General features: G+C 40.3%; 1 protein-coding gene across 1 annotated transcript; it reads right to left on the reverse strand.

The window, feature by feature from the left end:
- Positions 1-23,348: 23,348 nt before the first annotated feature.
- On the reverse strand, positions 23,349-23,885 carry LOC149248759 (uncharacterized). Its single transcript, XM_089450971.1, has one exon. The coding sequence runs from the start codon at positions 23,883-23,885 to the stop codon at positions 23,349-23,351; it is 537 nt and encodes a 178-aa protein (XP_089307097.1).
- Between the last annotated feature and the right edge of the window lie 256 nt (positions 23,886-24,141).

Consider the following 24,141-nt stretch of genomic DNA (forward strand, 5'->3'; position numbering starts at 1 on the left):
CTAATGGGTATGGTTTCTTGTGAGGTGTAGTTGCTAATCTCAATTTCTTTACAATTGCTTCAGAAATCAAATTTACTTGAGAGCCACTATCAAACAAAGTATCAATCTTTTGATTTTTGGAAATAGCTCGAATATGGAAAAGCTCATGACTTTTTCTCTCATTTTCTTCAGCAAAAACAGATTGAGCAAAATTACTAGTCGATGCTTCAGAATTCTTACATTTTATACTTGTGGCTGCTATGGTTGTTTCATCTCCCGAGTCTGACTCCAAATCTCTCTGAATAGATGAAACTGTCTTCTTCTTCTTGCCCTTGAACTTCTTAGGTCTCAGCTCTGGATGCAGAATCCAACAATGCTCATCATCATGCCCCTCCTTTTTATAGTGAGTGCATGAATCTTTGGCTTTCTATGCAATGTTAGCCTTCCTTGCTTTCCACTTCTGTTTTCTTTTCTCCTTGCTCTTGCTAACAGTAGGTTGGGATGGTCCCCCAACTTCTGGATTGCCATTCTTTCCTCTAGCCTCTAGATGAGTAGCTTCTACAGACACCTCATCTATACTAGTGGGATTAAACATGACGATGGTATGCCTCATGTAGATATGTAGACCACCAATGTACTTCAAAAGAGTCTTTGGTGAGTCTAGTGAGATACCCAACGTCAACACTCTCTTTCTGAACTCTTGAGTATACCCTTGTACACTTTGCCCCTTTGACTACCGAAGAGTTTGCCAACTCATCATGGCTTGCTGCATGTAGGCCAATGGATAGAACTATTTCCTGATTGTAGAAGTGAAGTCACTCCAGACAGAGATGGTCTTACCATGGCTTTGCATATCAGCTTGGGTTCTACCTTCCCACCAAAACAAGGCAGTGCCTCCTAGGTGTAGGCTTTCCATCTGAATCTTACTCTTGTCTGAGTTTATGTTCTGTACCCTACAATACACATCAAATTTTCTAATCCAATTGTCCAATTTTTCATCATTTAGCTCTCCATCATATATAGGCAAATCAAATTTAACATCTAACTTAATCAAAGATGCTTTATTATCATGTACAAGGCTATTAGGAAGTGTGAGAAAGTTTTCCTCTTTCCCATTTTCTTTGGAGTTGTCATGGAAGTGAGACTCATTTTCTTCTTTCTCTTGCTTAGAGCTTGATGCATCTTCCACCTTTTGATTTCTAAAGTCTCAATACATTTCTTCAACCATGGACTTCATAGCTAGGAAACTCTCTATGAATTGAGGGTCTGGCCCCATAGGACTTTCTTCTGTCATGGTCTTTCGAGGATAGACTCTCCCAATTTCAGGATTAGTTTCCACCAACTCTCCTTCTCCTAATTTGAGCTTTGATCTTGTGAGAATTCACAGCTATACCAACACAAGCTTGTCTAACCTTACAACCTTATGCTCTGATACCAATTGATCTGATATTCACCCTATGAGTGCCATCAGTTAAAGATTTATTAAACTAAAGGTATTACAGACTCATGTGCTGGTGTGTGTATTCTATGTTATTGAAACAACGGATCAATCAGATTGCCAATACACAGAAAATAAATGGAAAGACAACAGAGAAATACAGTAAGTAACACAAAGACACAAACATTTTTAATAAGGAGTTCACCCTATTCTCCAGGGCTACGTCTCCGGTCCAGCTTCAGTGGTGGCGTTGTTTTATTGTGTCTTTCAGCAGAGAAATTACAATATAGGGACTCAATATGAGTTCTCCTGAAGTAAATTTTTCTTGGCAGGGTGGTTCTTAGATTCCCCAAGCCACTCGGAGTACACATACTCTTCTTCTTCCTACCAGCTCTGTGACCTTTGGTCTACAATGGAAAGAGCCAAATGTGATGCTTAGTCTAGACAGATTCCTCTATGGGAAGGCTTGAATCTTCGAGCTCTCTGCTGCTCGATGCTGCCTATGGTCAGCTTGGCCCTCTGTCTCTTCTGCTTGGCTTTACTATTCTCTGTGTTCAGTCCTCCTCTCATGGTTCACTGTTCACTGTCTCTCTTGGTCGCTTGGACTCTTCTCAATTCTGATTCCAACTCTGACCGATTCGGCTATCTCTATTCATGGCTTTAGCCATTCGATCCCTATGCCTGTTTGGTTCCTCTTCTGCTTATGTTGATTCACCTTCTATAGTTGCGCTTGGAGTTCCCTGTGTTCAACGTCATCATGAATGCTCAAGGAGTGGCCACTTGTCCTTCTCTAAATAGTGCTAGCATGCTTCATCGGTTCATTTCTTCAGTTATGTCATGGATGCGTTCTTCCTCCACCGTGGTGGTCAAACGGATTCCAAATCCCTTTAGAACGCGGCTTAATTCCCTGTTGATTCTGCTTCCTTCCATCAGGCATAATCTCAGCTGTCCGATCTGGGCCCTCCAGATCCGACGCCATATGCACATTTCACGCGGTTGACTTGGTTGACCGATAGTGCACAATCAATGGTAGTTTTCTCTCACCTCCACATGCCACGCATCGATCGGTGTATGGAATCACTCCGCTCCTGTCCAAAACCTCTTTCCATTCAAGGGTGCCCCGTTCAAAACCGCTGATTTCCAGAGCGTGGGTCCCGCCTTTGTACTTTAATTCTTTTACCTTTTCTTGTCTGCGGTCCTCTGGTTCCCCCACGCGACCGGGTGCTTGGGCTTCCCCATTTTTTCCCTGTTCGCTTAGCGAAGCGCTAATCGCACATCAAAAACTTCGCCCTTTTTTCCATTCTGGGGCTCCCAGGGGCTACTTTGGCCTCCTGCGTGGTCTCCATGGGCTTCGATCAACACACTTTGCCCGAGGTCCTTGTTGTTCCACGTTGGTTGCCATGGCCACTGGTTCCAGGGTGTTTTTGATACTGTTTTGGATTTCATTAGAGATTTGTTCGACCTGATTCAGTCATGGTTCTTGACAGTCTTTCTATGGATCCAATTCAGATCACAATGTTTACGATATTTCCATTAAAAATTTAAAGCTTCATTCTACATTCTTGATATATATATAAAAGAAAACTTTGAACCTAATTACTTTCATAATTGCTAATTTAATGTGTGAGTCTTCACTTCTTGCAATAATAATAGCTTGGGAATTAAGTGATGGAGAGTCATTATATTTTGGGATGAAACTAAGATGGCTCGTATCTTCATACCCTCTCCTCTCTTTCCTATGTACATGGACATACTTTCCTTTCCAATTGTCTACTATCTTCTCATGCATCCATAACACCTCATACTTGATTTTCTATATTTTAACAGGATAGAAATGTTATAATTTTTATTACCAAAAACTAATAACGAAATGGAACACATATTTAAAAAAAAATATAACACACACACACATAAGAAACAGGTAAATATTTGTATTAAAAATTAATATGGTTACAAGGACAACACCTTTACATCTTCCAATCTTCCTTGCAGGTTTGAGATTGAGCATGAAATCAATCCAAACCCTCAAGTGAGAACCCCATGCTACACAAATTTCAGCCCCTTTTCCATTTAAATTTTCTCCAAAAATATCTCAGTATCCAAATACAATTACATTCCATTTTTCATTACTTTTGATGTGATTTTTATTGACTTCTTGTTTTAACAACATAAACTTTGAAACGGGAATTTTAGCCAAAAAAACCCCAAAAAAACACGAAAAACAGTGTTAAAAATGAAAAGTGTGTATTATGGAACGATGTTTTTTTTAGGGTTAATTTTCAACATATTTAAAAAATGGTAATAAAACCATTTTATTTTGTGCAAAAACTAATTTTTTTGTGCAAAATAAATGGAAAAAACACACTAATGTTTTTGGTAGAATAACATTTTTCTTTCCCAAGTATAATTTCAACATTTTTTAGTAATGACGATAAAGATAAAATAATGGGATCCGAAACACATTAAAATTCCATCAGTTTTCATCCATGTTGTTAAACATATAATAACATGACACTAAAGATCGCTAAAATTCTAATTGTTTTCAACCATAACATTAAACAAAAAAAAAATTGGAAAATTTTCAACCCTAGAATTAAAGAACTCTAAGTTTTCAACACATTTAAACCATCACATTATGAACAAATTACATGACTAAATTAATGAAAAAGTCAATGTTTGTAGATTGAATGAAACATAAATTATATCTCTAGTTTTTTGTTGCATTGTAGATATTCTAAACAATAAAACTCATCATAATTAAAACATATAATCCAAAAAACATAAAAATTACTCATAACTTCATTTAACATCATATGGAAATCAAATTTTGTATTTCAAGATACGATGCAAACATCAGTTATATAAAATATCTTAGACAATTATTCAAAAGCACTCATATTTTCTTGCACACCATAAAAATTCACATCTTCAGATGAATGATTGGATGCAGATGAAGATGTTCCATGTTCTTCTCTTTCATCAACTAATGCCCCATCTGAGTTCACATGTATGCCCACCATTTTAGGTTTCAAAATTATTATGGATCTACAACTAGTTTCAACAAACTCCCATCTCAACATCGTTTCTTTTGGTAACAACCTCTTTAGAATCTCTATCATCTTGAAGCGAAGAGTTCCTCTCTTTGTTAAATTGAAGCCATAAACAATTATGTCAACATCCTCCAATTTTAAGAGGCATGTAGAGAAACGATTTATATTTGTACCCTTTTTTTTCTCTTTCCGCCATTTTTTTTATAGCGATGATTCATAATTGTACCCTTTCTTTTTCTCTTTCCGCCAATTTTTTTATCAGCTACCAACTCTGGGTTATACACACCCTTGAATGGGTGTGTATTTGTTGCATACCAATGTACTTCAACACCTGCAACATCTTCATTTTCTGTAATGACCTTTATAATCTTAACAACCCAAAATGGATATTCATTGGCATCTCCATCTACTAGCACTGCGATCATGCAACCCTCCTTAATATCCTATACTGGACCCTTGTAAAGGTCTTCCATGGCTTCACGTTGTGCACCAGATCTTCTCGAACCAATATACATTTCTATTTCCTATATCTGTGAAGAATTAATAATACCTTGAGATTATTGTTGTTCAACAATGTTTCTTTCCTCATGTTCGTTTGACACATTTTCTAGCCAAATAAATGGAGTTTTCAAAGGTATATATTCATTTGTTGTTCTTGAAATGATATCATTTTGATTATCGAAAAAAGACTCCCACCAAACTGAATCAACAATATCAAAATACTCATATGTATATCTAATACATTTTTTAATTTCATCCAAGCAATCAGAGTAATTTATAAGTCAAAATGTTTTGAATACAATTATTATGTGCTTGGGGGGAACCATTCTGTAGAAGCTCAAAGGCAATTGATGGAGGAATATATCAATAACCCACATTTTGAAACAATGAAATGTATCATTTATGTTTGTTTATTAGATAGAGAAGCAAAGTTATTGGCATAGAATCATAATACAGATAATGATTATAGGATGTCTATGACTTTCATCCAAATGGTTGGATTTACTCATAATGAATTTGAAGAAAAATGTGGTGGGGATAAGACAAAGTTTAGTCTAGAATTTTGGAAGGAATGTTGTATGGAAATAAGTTATCAAATTGAGGAAAAAATCAATTCAAAAGGCGGAAAAGTACATTATGATATATATAGAAGTATTGATAACATTTTCCAGTTGGCATTTAGAACTAGAGAGGTATGGGAATTGATTAATGAGATTTTTAGCATGTGGGAGAACATTGGCATTAAAAACCAGAAGGTCAAAATTTTTAAACCATTGATATGTAGCAACAGTAAATCAGGTCCTGAAATGAAGCAACTTCCAAAAGATATGATATCAAACCTTGGAGAGCATTGCAAGGAGTCAATGATGAAAAACTTGTCAAAACAATATTATCTCCTATGAAGTAAGGGGAATTATCATTAGATGAAATGTGTGGGGAATTTCAAAAGTAAGTTTGTTGAATTATTTTTACTTATTTCTAGATTATAATTTTCTTTTAAATATAACATATTATTATTGGTAGTATTTTTTATACATATCATTATATTAACTTTTTTTACTTTATCTATTTAATCACAAGGTTTATATGAAAATACAAGAACAAATTGTTAAATTGTTGAATGAAGATAGTTGGGATGATGTTGTACGAAACTACCTAGATTCAAGTTCTACATCAACACTAAAGGATTTTTATCTCGCATTTAAAAAGGCATGTTGATTTACACATTCATTTTTATTCAGCTGTATACTATTTTTATTTTGTAACTTATAATTATATTTGTTTATTTTATTAAATATGAAGAAGGATGCAAATGGAGCACCACATAGTTTTATAAGTTTTATTGAAAAAATTAAGATCAAAAGACTGAAAAAGCAGCCTCTTAGTAATGTTGAACTTGATCCAACCCTTACTCATTTCATTTGGAATGGGCTTGACACTATTCAATATCAAATAATACAAGGTGACTCTGAAGACATTTCTAAACTCATACCTAAAAGGGGTTGTTCCCTAGTTATTGCAGATATTGCCCATGGTTTCAATATCCAAAACATTGACTTTGATAGTGACCCTTATACTTATCAAGCTCTTAGTAAAGTGGTTGTAGGATTTGTAGAAGTCACATCATCACCATTATGGAGATTTGTGACATTTCATTCAGACACACAATTGGTGATGTTATTGACAAGATTCAAGGGGAAAACAAACTCAAGGATGCATCTTACATGGTAAGACGTTGAAATTGCATGTTTGATTAATGTTAAAAGATTCATTTATGTACAAGTTAATTGAACTTTTACTATTTCATGTTACAGGAAAAAGTCAAATCTTATTAACTGTGAAGATCAACCAATTATAAGTGAATGTGAGGTCATCCATATTGAAATTTGGACAAAAGATGGAAAGAGTCATAACCAAGTATTGGTTTATGATGTTGTTGTAAAAAAACTAGCATATGAAGATAAAGGAGCAAAATGAGAGATAGTTGACATTTATAAAAACCCACTGTCATTGATTAACTATCTTATAGACTTATTTTCAAATGAAGGAGATTGGGTTTTGGATTTATTCTCAAGCTCAAGTAAGTTTTATTATATAGACTTGAATTTCAATATCTCCTTTCTTAATTTATATGTCATTATACTAATTTACTTCATTATTTCTTGTTTGCTTGATAATTAGGTACAACACTAGCATGTTTCCTACAAAAATGAAGAAATTGCATTGCCATTGAAAAAGACCCAATATAGTGCAAATTTATTTAGCAAGGAATTAATGCTCTTCAATTTCTTCTAGATGCAATGCAAGAAATTGGGGTGAGAAAAGGGGGATTTTAATGAATCACATATGGTAAAAAATGCAAAGGAACCTCAACCACCATTAGATGGAATGATTTGAAAGGCATACATTGGGAGATTCACAGACATCAAAGATCCATCAGAAGAGGAAAATGAGCAAACTGAAGAAGAAAATATTGTGGAAGAAGACAATGATGAAACTCTAGAGGATGAAGAGTTTGGATTACATGATATTATTGTTTAAATTTAAGTTATGCTTTGAGATCAAACTCATTTTTTGTAACTTTAATTAGTTATACTTGTAATGTTTTGAATTTGACATTTTATGAGAAGAATAAACATTCAATTAATGTTGTTATCTGTTCGATATTTGTATTATGTGATTTTCGCTTTAATTTTTATGTGAATCATTATTTTTATTTTTTTTAAGGTTAGGCATTCTTCATTCCATATGACGAAACAAAATTACAGCATACTAAAGTTCAGACGGCGGGTCTGCCCGTAGGAAACTAGACCGCCACCTTTTGGCTTTTAAGCCTGACCAAAATTGAAAATGTTTTTCTCTTTTTTCCTGTCATAACCATGTTTTTGCCTATTACTGACTAAGCTAACTTTAGGACACAACTAGACACAGTTTTGATTTATCAACATTTAAAACAAAAAGAGAAGACTCACCAAGGGAAAATTTTAAGAACCCCCCCTAAATTTATAAATATAATAAATGGGTGAATCTCCATGGTATATAAGAAAAATGGAAGACGATTTTATCAATAATATAATATGTATATATAATTTTTTGGCGAATCTCTCACCAGGCATGGCGAATATTTTACTCAATTATAAAATCTTGTAAGATCTTGGCGAGTCTTTCACTAAATAATAAAACTTTGTAAATTCCTAGTGAATCTTAGCATAGGCTACATGTTGGTTTAATTCCCCCATTTAAATAAGCTACATTCCAGGTGAATACCATGGGTCAATACCATGTGCCATTTTGGTGAATACCATGGGTCAATACCATGTGCCATTTTTATTTTTATTAATTCTAATATTAGGGTTAATAATGGTTTTTTGCATGGTATTAATAACAATCTAGTCCATGGTATTTGTCCCATAGTATTTTGGCCATAGGTTTCACCTAAATATAACCCATTTTTTGAGTGTTCGTAAATATAAGGTGACTTATGGAGTAAATATAAAAAAATGTTTTATTTGTTTACCATACCTCTCGTTTATTTATATTTTTATTAATTTACCATACCTCTTTTACAAATATGGTATTTGGCCCATAGGATTCACTTAAATAAAACCTCCTTCTTGAGCCTTCATAAATAGAACGAGGGTTATGGACTAAATATAAAAAGAGGTTTTATTTATTTATGATACGTCTAGTTTATTTATATTTTTATTGATTTACCATACCTTCTGAGTAAGTATAAAAAGACGTTTTATTTATTTACCATACCTCCACTTTACTTATATTTTTATTTGTTTACACCCTTACATGTATATAAGGTGACTTATGGAGTAAATATAAAAAATGTTTTATTTATTTACCATACCTCTCATTTATTTATGTTTTTATTAATTTACCATACCTCTTTTATAAATATGGTATTTGGCCCATAGGATTCACTTAAATAAAACCTATTCTTGAAAATGGGCGAATGGAAGGTTGTAAGTCCTAATTTCAAGGGCTAAATTTACCTTTTTTACCCTCTCCCTTAAAATAAGGTGGGTTATTTGAGGTGATTTGTAAAAATGTACTATGATACAAAATATTCGCCCACTAAAAATTTAAAACCCCTTAATTGGGCGAACATTCGCCCCTAAAATTATCCTTGGACTCAGCTCAGCTAGTCCTCGTCCGATGAGTTGAACGGGGCAAGCATTGAGGCGCTGGTGCCAGGCTTCAGCTGCTTCTGCTCCATGGCCCATTTTAGGTCCAACAATATTTGTTCCATGTTCTTCAGCATCAGATGGTTTCTTGCAGCCTGGACTTGGATGACCGCAATCTCTTTTAGGAGAGTATTCTTGATATTATCCGCTTCTTTTGCCAGCTGGCTTTTGAGATGCTCCTCTGCCTGCTTGCATTCCTCGTCCTCCTCTTCACGGATGGCCTGATTCACCTCCATAGCCCAGCCAACCACATGTTTCATTATCCAGTACTGTTGAAGCATTTTATTGAATAGGGAGTTTCTGCCTCTTGTGGTTCCTGGGTCCGGGATCAGATCCTCCCAGTCTTCGCGGGGGATTTCTTTGTTATCACTGATATCCCACAGCTCTCACTCCCACCCATTGATTTGGGTGCGGATCTCCAGAGGAATCCCAACCATGTACGCGTTTATCGTGTGCATGGTCTTTTCAAAGTCTGGTTTCCTGCCCCTTTTGCTCGGTTGGCTACTGGTGCCCTCGTCCCGATTCTTGGCAGGTTTAGCCTTCCTCGGTGCCATCTTGCCACGGGCCTGGTGCTTTGAAATTGTATGCGCTTGTCTACCTATCACAACAAAAAACCACAAGTCAGAGCTATTGAGGTGAGACGTTGTCCTAATCCGCTCGCTAGCTAGCCCGGCTTCAGCATGGCTGGTGCTCGGCACCCTCGAACAGAAAAGGTCGGGGCTGTGGTACCAATCTTGGGGCACGGCGAGACTCAAAAAAGCCCCCCTCGCCTCCCATCTCTCTGAATAATAACCAGAACTAGCGCCATGCAAAGCCTCCCCTGCTCGGGAGAGGAAGAGGAGATTCGACCAGGTGCCGGGAAGGCCACTATCAGTTCTATTACTGATAGTCTACTCACTGGGGTGAAGCATTTCTGGACGAACAAGGATAATGTAGTTGCTAGCTAACATAACGCCTGGAGGACAGGGATGATAGAATACATACCACCTTTTCTTGCCGGAGCCTGAGAAGGAGCCAGGTCGCAGGGTCGCGTTGTCACCTTTCCGTTTTTTTTCATGGTTCTTACTTAACTAAATGAGCATTCCCTCTGTCCCCTCAGGCATATGTTTGTTATGAACCTGTTGTCTTGCCAACCGGGCCTCCACTTGGCCATTTAATTTTTGGACTGACAGCCCTGGATCCCTACCTCAGGATGGGGCATGACTTGACTGCCCTGCTTCATTCGTCATTACTCCAATATTCTCCTGGCTGCTCCTGCCGTAACTGCTCTGTACTCCTTGTGCCACTTGGCGTCCTTCCCCTGTCATTTATCCCGACTTCCCAAGCTAACTCCAGATCCTTCCTTGGTGGTGTATCATGGCTCGCTTCTCCTCCGTTTCCACGTCTTGTCCTACCTTGCCCCATCATCTGCCCGAGTCTATCATTCCGATGACTGTCGTCCTTTCCCACGGATGTGTTGTCCGTTCCCATCCACTGTGATCTTTCCCCACAGCTGCTGTGTGCCGCCTGATCCTAGCCGTTCACCTCGGGCCTGTCTTTACCACCTTTGTCGACGTCTAGCAATTGTTGAAGGCTGGCTCGCTCCTCCGGGAGCAGTTGAGACAGACCTTCACTGTCGATCTCTTTGCCTCTGTTCCGACTGCCCCAGTTCGCGAGCCAGTCCGCCGGTTTGTTTCTGGAGCGTCTAATGTGAGAAGGAATTAGGTAGTCGATTTTAGGCAGGAGCTTCCCGATTTCTCCCACAAGCCATGCCGTTCTCCAGCTCTTGCTGATTTTTTCCGCTGGTTGTTGCTGCTGTAGCTTCCTGACCATGTCGACCACCAACTTCGAGTCCCCCTCAATTTGGAGTCGCTTGTAGTTAGCCCGAAGAGCAATTTCCAGGCCACGTTTTAAGGCATGCAGTTTGGCTTCGTTATTTGAGGCTTCCCCGCAGTCCATCGCAAAGGTTCGTAGAGTTTTTCCCCCAGCATCTCTGAAAACTCCCCCAATGCCAGCCTCTCCCGGGTTATGTTTTGCTGCACCATCGAAATTAAGCTTAATGAATCCCTGCGGGGGGTGGCGATACTGGTTGCTTTCCGCCACTTCCCTGATCTAGTCTTTTCTTTTGACACCCCCATTTAACATACTCTAGTTTACCTCAAGTCTTTTTAGGATTTCCTCCTCCATTTGCGACACCTGCCAGTCTTCGTCCTTCCATCTTTCCATTAGGATTGTTTCACGTATGTTCCTAGTGGTTTGTTCCCATATGGCTATTGGGGTTCTGGATTCTGCTTTGAAGATTTCCCCGTTCCGTGCTTTCCAGATGTTCCTGTTGGAAATAATACTGAGGGGGGGGGGAATCAGTATTATCTAGCAATTTACCAAATCTTCCTTATTTGATCTTTTGAAATATTCTTGTATATCAGTACCATAAAACAATGAGCATGAATAAAGAAAATAGACAGTCACACCAAAGAACACAAGATGTAAGGTGGAAACCCAATGCGGGAGAAAAACCACCTGCTGCAATAATGTCTCTATCTTCTTTCAAGAAATTCTTTTTACAATGATTTTGTACTGGTGCAGTCCTTTACCAGCACGCAGGCTGCAACCTGCAAAGAGCTACAACTCTTTCTCGTTTTCCAGACTTCTCCTGGAAGGGAGCTACAACCCCCTACTTCTTTTCAAAAAGATCGACAAGTATACAACAGATACAGTCTACTACAGATATCAGATCAGTAATTACAGAAACAACCCAGAACACCTTATGAACAGAAATATACAGTTAACAGATCATCTTGAGACAGGGACGCATATTTTCTTTCTGTGGCCTGCGACTGGACGCAGTATACCTTATGTTGTTCTGCGTGCAGACGCACTGTTCCTTTTTCTTGTCTGCGACCGACGCACACATCAACACTATCGCGCCGCGTCTTTCGCTTCAGAGACGCACCCAATACCACAGTCGCGCCGCGTCCTTCGCTTCAGAGACGCACCTGATCCTTTACTGTACTGCGTCCCGGCGCACTTTCCCTTCACTGAATCTGCGTCCCTTTAGATATAGAAGATAAGAGGACTTCAGAACCAACCCAAACACTCAGATCCACAGATCTGATCATGTGCCATATAGATCGTAGTCCATTAGAAGATTTACCCTTAAAGATATGGACTAGATCACACCAAGAGATGATCAACCAAGATGATGCTTAATCCAAATGAACTCCTTGGCTTTATATAGGCAAGCTTCTCCCCAAAGCGTGGAACAATACCACGAGCCGACACCATAGAAACACGCAACCGTCGGCTAGATACCACACAAGAAGCCCCCCACGAGCTTTTCTCTACCTTGAAATGTGTGCACTGGGCGGACGCACCTTCTGAACGGCTGGCCGGCGTCCCTGGACGCGGGTTCTGTATGGAATACCTGCGGGGACGCACTTGCTGAACAAAATTTCCTGCGTCCTTCTTGATTTACCACCTGAAAGCGTTTGCCATCAAGTACAACACCTGAATCATAATGCCAACAAACTCCCCCTTTGGACTTGATGGCAACCACATAATCTTCAGCTTCATCATTCTCCCCCTTTGACATCAAGAGCAAAGGGTATGCTCCCCCTATGCTCATGCTTCTCCAGAATTGTAACCAGAAATCCATCATGAAGGAGACAGAGACATATTGCAGCTATTTCCAAGATCTCCTTCTCCATAATGCCAACAATGCATTATGAGCTCCCCCTGAGCCTATACCATCAATAGGAAGATGGTCAACAGTGAGATGATGCATCAACAACCCCCAGCTTTTGCCTGAGGTATTCAAAAGTGTCCCTGGGCAACGGTTTGGTGAAAATATCAGCAACTTGTTCCTTAGAAGGAACATACTCCAACTTGACCTTCTGTTCAAGTACTTGTTCCCGGAGAAAATGGTACTTGATTGGTATGTGCTTGGTTTTTGAATGCATAACCGGATTCTTTGAGATGCTGATTGCACTTGTGTTGTCACATAAGATAGGAATAGGAGGTGTACAAGTGATTTGATAATCCTGCAAAGTCTGCATCATCCAAAGAAGTTGGGTGCAACAAGATGCAGCCGCAACATATTCCGCTTCAGCTGTAGACAAGGCAACTGAACTCTGTTTCTTGCTGAACCAAGATACCAGTCTAGAACCCATAAAGAATGCACCACCACTTGTGCTTTTCCTGTCATCCACGCTTCCGGCCCAATCTGCATCTGTATAAGCATGAAGAGTGAGATCTGTATCTCTAGGATACCATAGGCCATAATTTTGAGTCCCTTGAAGATATTTGAAGATTCTCTTTACTGCTTGAAGATGAGTCTCCTTTGGATTTGCCTGAAACCTTCCAACTATTCCAACTGCATGCATGATGTCTGGTCGGGTACCTGTCAAATATAGTAGACTTCCAATCATAGATCTGTAGGTTGGTTGATGAACTGCTGCAGATTCGTCATTTGCACTGAGACTACATCCTGTAACCATGGGTGTACATACTGGTTTTGCATCTTCCATGCCATATTTCTTCAAAATCTGCTTGAGATACTTGGTTTGAGATAAAAGGATTCCTCCTTTCTTTTGTTGGATTTGCAAACCAAGAAAGTATGTCAGTTCTCCTAGCAAGGACATCTCAAATTCTTTCTGCATGACTGAGGCAAAGCTTTGACTCATAGCTTCTTCATTACTGCCAAAAATAATGTCATCTACATACACAACAAGTATTAGTAATTTGTCATTTTCAACTTTTATATAAAGATTGCTATCTGCTGAACCTTTTGAAAAACCTTGTTGATGAAGATATTTGTCCAACCGGTAGTACCAAGCCCTTGGAGCTTGTTTGAGACCATAGAGAGCCTTTTTTAATCGGCATACAAGATTTGGATCGTTTCCAAGGATGAAACCATCTGGCTGTTCAATGTACACTTCTTCATCCAAGTCTCCATTCAGAAAAGCTGATTTCACATCCATTTGAAATACTTTGAAGTTCTGACAACTTGAGAGAGCAAGAAACATTCGGATGGCCTCAAGTCTTGCAATAGGAGCAAAAGTTTCTTCAAAGTCTATTCCTTCTTGCTGTGCATACCCTTTACAAACAAGTCTGGCTTTGTTTCTAATTACTTCTCCATTTTCATTCAATTTATTTTTGAAAACCCATTTTGTTCCGATAACATTCTTATCCTTTGGTCTAGGAACCAGCTCCCAAGTATTGTTCTTTTCGATTTGCTCAAGTTCTTCATCCATTGCTTTCACCCAACATTCATCTTTGCATGCTTCTTTCACATTTTGTGGTTCAGTAGAGGAGAGTAATGCCAAATAACTTGAAGCTTCTGCAACTGTTCTTCTAGTTTGTATACCTGCTTCCTTTTGTCCCATGATCTGAGATTCTGGATGGTTCTTTTGAACATATCTGGATGGAGTCTTTTCTTCTATTCTTGTTCTTTCTTCTGCTTCTTCGTGAGGTCCGTCTTGAAATTGTTCTTGCGGTTCTTCTTCTTCATCATTCTGTCTTTGAGGGTAGCTTTCATCTTCTTCAATGTCTTCACGATGTATTTGCCTAGGAATGTATCCTTTCTCATCAACCACTACATCAATGCTTTCAACAATTCTGCCAAGTCTTTTATTGTAGCATTTGTATGCTTTGCTATGTGGAGAGTAGCCAAGAAGAATTCCTTCATCTGCTCTAGGATCAAGTTTGCCAAGCTGCTCCTCAGTATTTTTGATATAGCATTTGCTCCCAAAGATTTTGAAGTGCTTTACTGAAGGAGTTTTACCACTCCAGAGCTCATGAGGAGTTTGAGTGCTGTTCACTCGGACATTTGTCTTGTTGAGAATAATAACTGCCGCATGTGCAGCTTCACCCCAGAAGGTTGCAGGAGTTCCTGATTCATCAAGCATAGCACGAGCCATTTGCTGGACTGTTCTGTTCATTCTTTCCACTACTCCATTTTGCTGAGGAGTTCTAGCTGTAGAAAATTCTCTCCTTATTCCATGTTCATCACAGAAATCGAAAAATTCATTTGAAGTAAATTCTCCACCTCTGTCGGATCTGAGGCACTTAATTTTGTGACCTGATTCATTTTCAGCCAAGGCTTTGAAGGATTTGAATTTTTCGAAAGCTTCATCTTTGTGCTTCATAAGTCCCAACCAAACAAACCTGGAGAAATCGTCAATAAATAATATCAAGTATTCCTCTCCTCTAGGTGTTCTTTTTCTGAATGGTCCACATACATCTGTATGTACTAGCTCCAGAGGCATACTGGCTGATCCTTCTTTCTCTGGAAAGTTAGTTCTAGTCTGTTTTCCAAACTGACATGATCTGCACATGGTGTTGTCAGGAATTTTGATATCTGGAAGATCGCGAACTGCCTGATATTTGCAAGCTTTCCTTATTTGTGAGAAACTTAGATGTCCCAATCTTCGATGCCATAACCAGTGCTCTTCATCCTTGCTTAAATAGCATTGTTGTTGTTCTTCATCAAAAATGTATAGATTATTTGAAGTTCTTTTTCCTTTGAGAACTGTTTTACCTGTATCAAGATCACGAACAAGACATCCATTTGATCTGAATATAACCTCGGTTCTTTGATCACACATCTGGCTTACACTTAGAAGATTATGTTTTAGTCCATCAACAAACAAAACATTTCCAGCCTTAACATCTTCTTTTAAAGGAGCAATACCTTTTCCTTTTATAGTTGCAGGAGTATCATTTCCAAAAGAGACTTTCTTTCCCTTTTCTAAATTAGAATAAGATTCAAGTTTTTCTTTATCACCTGTCATGTGCTTTGAACATCCACTGTCAATGTACCATAGATTTTCTTGTCCTTCTGCATAGAATGCTATCCCACATCTTTCTGTTTGAGGTTCCTTTATTTTCCATGTTTTGGTGCCTGAGGTTTGTTCCCTTTTTTGTTCTTGTACCTTTCTTTCCGGAAACCTGCTTCTGCATTCAACATCTTCATGTCCAAAATTATTGCAAATAGAGCATTCAACTTCATTTTCAAGAGCTGAAAAATTGTTATAGGTCCTTTTTGTATTCCCTGTCATGCTTCTTTGTTTTTGAGCTTCCCTAGTCATGATTGTTTTATACGCAACACATTGGGCTGCTTTGTGACCAAAGTTATGGCAAGAAAAGCATTGTCCATTGAAGAAGTTTCTGCGATTATTGAATCTACCAGCCGACTGATTGTAATTTCTATTTTCATCTATTCTTGAACCAAATTGAGAAGGTTTTACCTGTGGCTGGTTGTGACTTTTGTTCACCCTTAAGCTGGATTGCCCCTGATAGTTTGAAGTTTGTCCCTGCTTTACCTGATGATCTTCCTTGTGTTCTTGCTCATTTCTTCTTGCGGCATCAAGATAACTTTTTGAAGTGGAAGCTTGAGAAGTTTCTCCATTGTAGCCCAGACCTGTCTTATTTAGAGGAGATCGCTGCACACTGATAATCTCATTCAACGTTTCAGATCCTTTGACAAACTTGAGATTAATAGTTTTTGTTTTCTCAATTTCTTTTCTAAGACCAACAATTTCACCTTCTAATTTTTCAAGATGTTTTTCCTTTTCATCAATCTGAAATTGTAGAGTATCAATAATCATGTTCTTTTCTTCTATACATCTCTTGAGTCTAGTAATTTCATCATAAAGGTTATCCACATCTATAGCATCCTCATAATTATCATCTTCAAATGCCATTAACAATCTATATTTGTTACCTTGTTCATCTTCATCACTGTTTGATAAGCCATCGCTATCTTCATGGGTGTAGTAGCTTTTCTTATTTGTACCCTGTTTCTTGTTCCATCTAACTGGTTCCTTTCCTTTATCCTTATAAGAGCATTTTGCAGCATAATGACCTACTCTTCCACAAGCAAAACATTTGAAAGGTAGCTTACCTCTGAACCTTCCAGAACCCCTTTGAAGATTTCTGACAAAGTTTGATTCTTCTTCCTCTTCTTCTGGAACATGACATGCTTCATAGTGATCTTCTTTGCCTGATGCTTTAAAAGCAGCTTCCCTTCTATCTGATGGACCTCCCTTTCTCATTTCATAAGCAGTTAGAATTCCATGCAGCTGAGACATAGTGAGAACACGGAGATTTTCCTTTTCTTCTACTGCAGATACTTTAGATTCAAACTTGGGAGATAAAGATCTTAGAATCTTTTGAACTACTATAGTCTCTTTTATTTCTTCACCCAAATTTTTCATACAATTAACAATCTCATCTACTCGAAGAAAATAATTAGCCACACTTTCATCATTATACATCTTGAGAGTCTCATATTGAATCCTGAGAGTTTGAAGTTTAGCTTCTTTTACCTGTTCATCTCCTTCATAGCTAGTGATCATTTTGTCCCATATCTCTTTTGCTGATTTGAAGTGCATGACCTTCATGAACTCTGTTTGAGATATACTTCCTAATAGAGTACTGACTGCTTTTGCATTTGTTTCATACTGCTTTTTCTCAGCTGGATCTGTAGGAGTAACTGAAGGAAAGGCATAGCCTGATTCTACAATGTTCCAAACTTCTGTACCAAGAGATTGAAGATATGCAGTAACTCTTACCTTCCAATAATTGAAGTTTGTTCCATCGAAGACGGGTGGCCTGATTGATGCTTCTCTCTCGTAGTTGCTCATGATGAACGATCTACCTTCAAGCGATCAAGCTGTTCTGAAGGACCTTGCTCTGATACCAATTGTTGGAAATAATACTGAGGGGGGGGGGGAATCAGTATTATCTAGCAATTTACCAAATCTTCCTTATTTGATCTTTTGAAATATTCTTGTATATCAGTACCATAAAACAATGAGCATGAATAAAGAAAATAGACAGTCACACCAAAGAACACAAGATGTAAGGTGGAAACCCAATGCGGGAGAAAAACCACCTGCTGCAATAATGTCTCTATCTTCTTTCAAGAAATTCTTTTTACAATGATTTTGTACTGGTGCAGTCCTTTACCAGCACGCAGGCTGCAACCTGCAAAGAGCTACAACTCTTTCTCGTTTTCCAGACTTCTCCTGGAAGGGAGCTACAACCCCCTACTTCTTTTCAAAAAGATCGACAAGTATACAACAGATACAGTCTACTACAGATATCAGATCAGTAATTACAGAAACAACCCAGAACACCTTATGAACAGAAATATACAGTTAACAGATCATCTTGAGACAGGGACGCATATTTTCTTTCTGTGGCCTGCGACTGGACGCAGTATACCTTATGTTGTTCTGCGTGCAGACGCACTGTTCCTTTTTCTTGTCTGCGACCGACGCACACATCAACACTATCGCGCCGCGTCTTTCGCTTCAGAGACGCACCCAATACCACAGTCGCGCCGCGTCCTTCGCTTCAGAGACGCACCTGATCCTTTACTGTACTGCGTCCCGGCGCACTTTCCCTTCACTGAATCTGCGTCCCTTTAGATATAGAAGATAAGAGGACTTCAGAACCAACCCAAACACTCAGATCCACAGATCTGATCATGCGCCATATAGATCGTAGTCCATTAGAAGATTTACCCTTAAAGATATGGACTAGATCACACCAAGAGATGATCAACCAAGATGATGCTTAATCCAAATGAACTCCTTGGCTTTATATAGGCAAGCTTCTCCCCAAAGCGTGGAACAATACCACGAGCCGACACCATAGAAACACGCAACCGTCGGCTAGATACCACACAAGAAGCCCCCCACGAGCTTTTCTCTACCTTGAAATGTGTGCACTGGGCGGACGCACCTTCTGAACGGCTGGCCGGCGTCCCTGGACGCGGGTTCTGTATGGAATACCTGCGGGGACGCACTTGCTGAACAAAATTTCCTGCGTCCTTCTTGATTTACCACCTGAAAGCGTTTGCCATCAAGTACAACACCTGAATCATAATGCCAACAGTTCCATAGCAGGAAGCTGACAGAAAGGAGCCATGCTCGATTGACTACCAAATTTTGGTAAGGTTTTTTTGGCCAGTTTGTTATGGTGTTTACTATGTTCCTGTAGTTTCTGTGGCGGCGCTCAAACAATCTGAAGTGACTTTCCCACAGGGAGTTGCTGACTGGGCAACGGTTCATCAAATGTTCCATTGTCTCTTCTTGGGAGTTGCAGAGTGCGCAGCGGGATGGACCTTGACGCCCTTTCCTCTGCATCTGGTCCCAGGTAAGCGCTCTGCCATGGAGTAAAGTCCAAACAAAGAATGAAACTTTCGGCCAGTGTTTGATTTTCCAAAGATTTTTCCATTGTTTTGTTTCCGGCTGTTGATTTTGATTGACTTTTTGGTAGTAGGCTTCTGCTATTGAGAAATTGCCTTGAATTCGTTTACCCCATCTAAGAATGTCAGATCATGTTTTCCTTGCTACCTTACGAGATGCCATCTCTATGTAATACTCGCTCGATCTGTCAGTTTCTGGCGCCCCTTCCCAATGCTCTTTTTGTTTCTAATTGTGCCAATATCCTTCTTCATTTGGTTTCCAAAAATTGCTGACAGTTGTTGCCTCAGCCTGGGACGTGAAAGCGTGGATGTCGTGAAGGTTGTCCTTTTGGATGAGTCTTTCGCATTGCTGCCAGGATTCCTCCCAGAACCTGGCCTTGTCCCCGACACGTATTTCCAAAAGCTATGATTTCTTATCAGGTCTTTGTTGCCCCTCGCCAGGTTCCAAATCGCGGAACCTCTAATCTTCGTGTCACTTCTCAGTCTTCCTTCGGGTTCCCCTGCCGCATCGTATTTTCTTTTCCATATCACCTTCCACAGGTCAGGGCCTCCCTGGGTCCACCTCCACCAGAGCTTTGCACCCATGACTTGGTTGAGGACGAAGGGGTCTCAGAGCCCTAAACCGCCATCTTTGGGGAGCCGACTTAGCCACTCCCAAGAAATTAGGGCCCACTTTCTGGATTTGCTGGTGCCCTGCCATAGGAATTTTTTGAACATGGCGACCAGCTTTTGGCTTGCTGTCTTTGGGATGGCTTGGCACGAAATCTGGTAAATTGGCATAGCCTGCAGAACAGCTTTTAGAAGGATTAGCCGGCTTGGGGCATTCAACAAGCGAAAGGTCCAGTTTTCCATCCTTTTTCGGATTTTTTTTGTTAGAAGATCCCAGTTGGCCGTCCTATATTGATGATCATGCAACATAATGCCCAGGTATCTTGATGGGAAGGTTCCGATGTTGAAGCCCAGAGTGCACGCTAAGAACCTTTGGGCAGCCTGCGAGGTGTTAAAGAAAAACATTTCCGATTTGTTCTTATTAATCTCTGTTCCAGAAGCTTTGCTAAAATCAGATAGAGTTTTGATGACGCCTTGGGCCTCTCTCAGCGTGGCTTGACCATACAACATCACATCATCTACGAATTGCTGGTGCAAAACCGGTGTATCATTCCCACAGATTCGAAGACCCTTTAGCTGATCCCTGGAGACTTGAGCCTTAACCAACCGACCCAGGCCTTCCGCAGCTAGGATGAAGAGAAAAGGAGACAGGGGGTCTCCCTGCCTGAGCCCGCGGGAGGGAGTGAAGGCTTCGGTGGGGGTGCCATTTAACAAAATTGACATCACGGGAGTGCCAACCATGGATAAGATCCAGTTTATCCATCTTTGGTCAAATCCATAGGCTTTAAGAATGCCTTCCAGATATCCCCAGCTAAGGCAGTCAAACGCCTTAGCCAAATCAAGTTTAATAAGCATACCTGGGGTGCGGGAGTTTTTCAAGGAGTGAATCACTTCTTGGGCCACTATGATGCCATCTGTTATCAGGCACCCTTTGACAAAGCTTGTTTGCTCTGGGGCAATGAGATCTGGTAGGTTCAACTTTAGCCTGTTAACCATGACTGTTGCTAAAATTTTATAAACAACATTGCAAAGGGAGATGGGTCTGAAGCCCTGCGGTTCCTCCGAGCAACCATTCTTCGGGATTAGAGCCAGGAATGTGGCATTCAGGCCCTGGTGCATGTGCTTTGAACACCTGGATTCCTCCACTATGTCTAGCAGGTCATTCCCCATAAAACTCCAGGCCGCCTGGTAGAACTCAATGGTGAAGCCATCAGGACCCGGGGCCTTATTTTTCGGCATTTTGTTAACTACCTCTTCAAGTTCTTCCTTGGTGATTACCCTGAGTAGAGCCAGGTTTTGGTCTCTGGAGACTTTCTTAGGGATATGATGGCAGACCTTGTCTATGTCCTCAGATCTGTTGACATTTGGCTCAGTGAGAATACCTTTGAAGTGATTCACCAAGAGTTGTTCTATTTCTATCTGTTGCGTCACTCTATTTCCCTGACTGTCTTTCAAGGAGAAGATTCTGTTGTGCTGGTGGTGACTCAGCATTGCTTTATGGAAGAATTTGGAGTTTTTTCCCCCTCTTTTAGCCATTGGACCCGGGATTTCTGCTTCCACAGAATTTCCTCCTGCTTTCGTCTTTCTTCCAGTTGAGTGATTACTCTGCCTTCCTCTTCAGCCAGTTCTTCATTTCGGCCTTCCGAGATGATTTGCTGCTATATTCTTTCCAATCTGGACTGAAGTTTGCCTTGCTCCTGTTGAATATTGCCGAATTCTTCCCTGTTCCACTTCTTGATTTTGCTCTTGATTTCTTTGAGTCTGAGCTGAAAGGAGTGCATTTTGTTGCGGCCTTCCTTTCCACTCTTGCTATCCTGCCACCAGCTCCTTACTTTGTCTATGAAATCAGGGGCTCTAAGCCAGAAGGACTCGAACCGGAAGGGCCTCTTTTTATTCGGATTGTTCAAGGCTATTTCAAGCTTTATTGGCCAGTGGTCGGACCCTATTGAGGGTAGGATGGAGGCTTCGTAGAAGATGTCCAGCCCAATTATGTGTTCTGAGACTAAGAATCTGTCCAGTCTTGAAGCAATTTGTTTGGTCCCGCCTCTTCTATTATTCCAGGTGAATTTCCCGTTTATGGTTGGGATATCAACCACTCTTAATTCTGTTTGAATGTCTCTGAATCTTTCCATCTCCGGGTCTTCTCTGTTTATGCCACCTTTTTTCTCTTCTCTGGAAGTGATTAAGTTAAAGTCACCAGCCAGGATCCATCTCTGCTCCTGGTGCATATTTCTGAGCTTTGCCAACTGGTTGAGGAACAGGCCTCTATCAGCACGGGTATGGGGCCCATAGATAGCCGAGATTGCCACCCATTCGCTTTGCCCTATGAGCCTGAATCTCCCTGTCAGGATTCTTGGCATACCTATCCACCAGTTGGTTAGGACTTCTGCTGGATTCCAGATAATTGCTATCCCTCCTGCACTCCCTTTGGCATCTATAGTTACATGTTCATATCTCGGTTTTATTTTATTGAGTATTTCCTCCATCTTCTGGCCTGAGATTTTAGTTTCTTGTATAAGCATAATTTGGGGTTTGTCCTTCTTCAGTCTTGCTGCCAGATGTCTCTGTTTTCCTTTGTTGTTTAAGCCTCTAATATTCCAAGATGTCAAAATCATTGGTTAACTTGGGATAGGTTTTGGAATACCGCTGATAGCGGGACCACTCTTCCTGTATTGACTAACATTTCGCCCATGAGTTGGATAGAGTCCTTAAGGTTTTTTCTTCCTCTTTTTTCCCCCCTTTACTTTGTCCTTGCTGTTCAGGTCTGCTTTCCTGTTGGGTCTCTTGGGATTCTTCTGGTGAGGCTTTGCCTTTTCCAAGTTTTGCTTTATATTGCTGGAAGGTTTCCGCGTACAGCCTCCTTTGTTCTTCCGAGATAAACCTCTCATCCAGGTTCTTCCATTCGTTCAGTAGTTTTCTCAAGACTACTTCCTCTTGGCTTAGGTCTTCTCTGCTATTCTCTTGGTCTGTATCCATCTGTTCGACTTGTTCTTCTTGTTCTTTACCTTTCTCTGTTGGCTCGCTTGGGGCTTTTCTTTTTGAGTGGTTTCTTTCGCTGCTCTCACTACTGTCCGACCCCTTATCCTCTTGATTTTCCATGGGTTGATCTTCCTCTTCATCATCTACTTGCAAAACTGCAAAGCTGTTTGGTTTTTCTGGGGCTGGTTGTTTTTCCTGCCTTCCTTTCGAGGGGGTTTCCTTGTTTACTCTCTTTTTGTTTTTCACCTCTTGGTATTCCTCCTGATCTGTTGGCTCTCTTTTTTTTTCAGGGAACTTCTACTTTCTTCTTCCTCCCGTGTTATCAGGCATTCCTTTGCCAGATGTCCATGGACATGGCACCTACAGCACCTAAACGGGATGTGTTCGTAGTCTATGTTCTGCTACCAAACATCTTCATGATATTCAAGTTCTATGGTGTCTGGGATTGGATTTGTTAGGTTCATATAAACACAGATCCTTGCGTACGAGGTGTATCTTCCTTTCTTCATGGTTTCTACTATTTTCACGAAGCTACCTATGGAGTTTCCTATCCCCTCCAAGATTTTTGGGTCCCAGAAGTCTATGGGGAGCCCGAATAAGCGAACCAAGACAGGCGCAGCTAGAAAGGTTTCTTTATCAGGGTTGTAGCATTCTTCCCAGAAACGCATGAACAAACCAGCATTGTAATAGAAATACGGGCCATTTTCAAATACCTTTTCCTTATCTTGCAGGTTAAAGAAGATTACCGTGAAGAAGCCTTTCGCTCCCAGCTTGAGCTCGATGTGGCCTTGGGGCTGCCATTTTTGCTGAATCCACTTGGTAAGATCTCTTTCTGACGGCCAGACTCCTACGAACTTGCAGATAAGGGCATGATCCCTCATATAGCTTCTGTACTTTTCCAGTTTATTTGCTGGAATCACGAATCTGGGTCTCTCCATTGCACATGGCAGGCACCGAATTCGTATCTTTTTGTTTCTTTGATGATAGATTGTAGGCAACCTGTTTGCGAGGCAGTTCCTAGCACTGGTCCTACGCTCTTCCGTTCCTCTGTCTCCTGGCTGCTCTGTCCCTCTCCTGCCACCGTATCTCGATAGGAGGGGATCTCTCCCCTCTTGACATTTTCTAAGCCTGTTTGCTAGGCAGTTCCTAGCACTGGTCCTGCGCTCTTATGTTCCTCTGTCTCGTGGCTGCTCT

This window comes from Pinus tabuliformis, chromosome 7 (assembly GCF_031772625.1).
Source record: "Pinus tabuliformis cultivar Carrire ecotype Pingquan chromosome 7, CPIR1, whole genome shotgun sequence".
Lineage (NCBI taxonomy): Eukaryota > Viridiplantae > Streptophyta > Pinopsida > Pinales > Pinaceae > Pinus > Pinus tabuliformis.

Coding starts and splice junctions, on each gene's coding strand:
- LOC149248759 (XM_089450971.1), bottom strand. CDS start 23,885: ATGGAGAGACCCAGATTCGTGATTCCAGCAAATAAACTGGAAAAGTAC.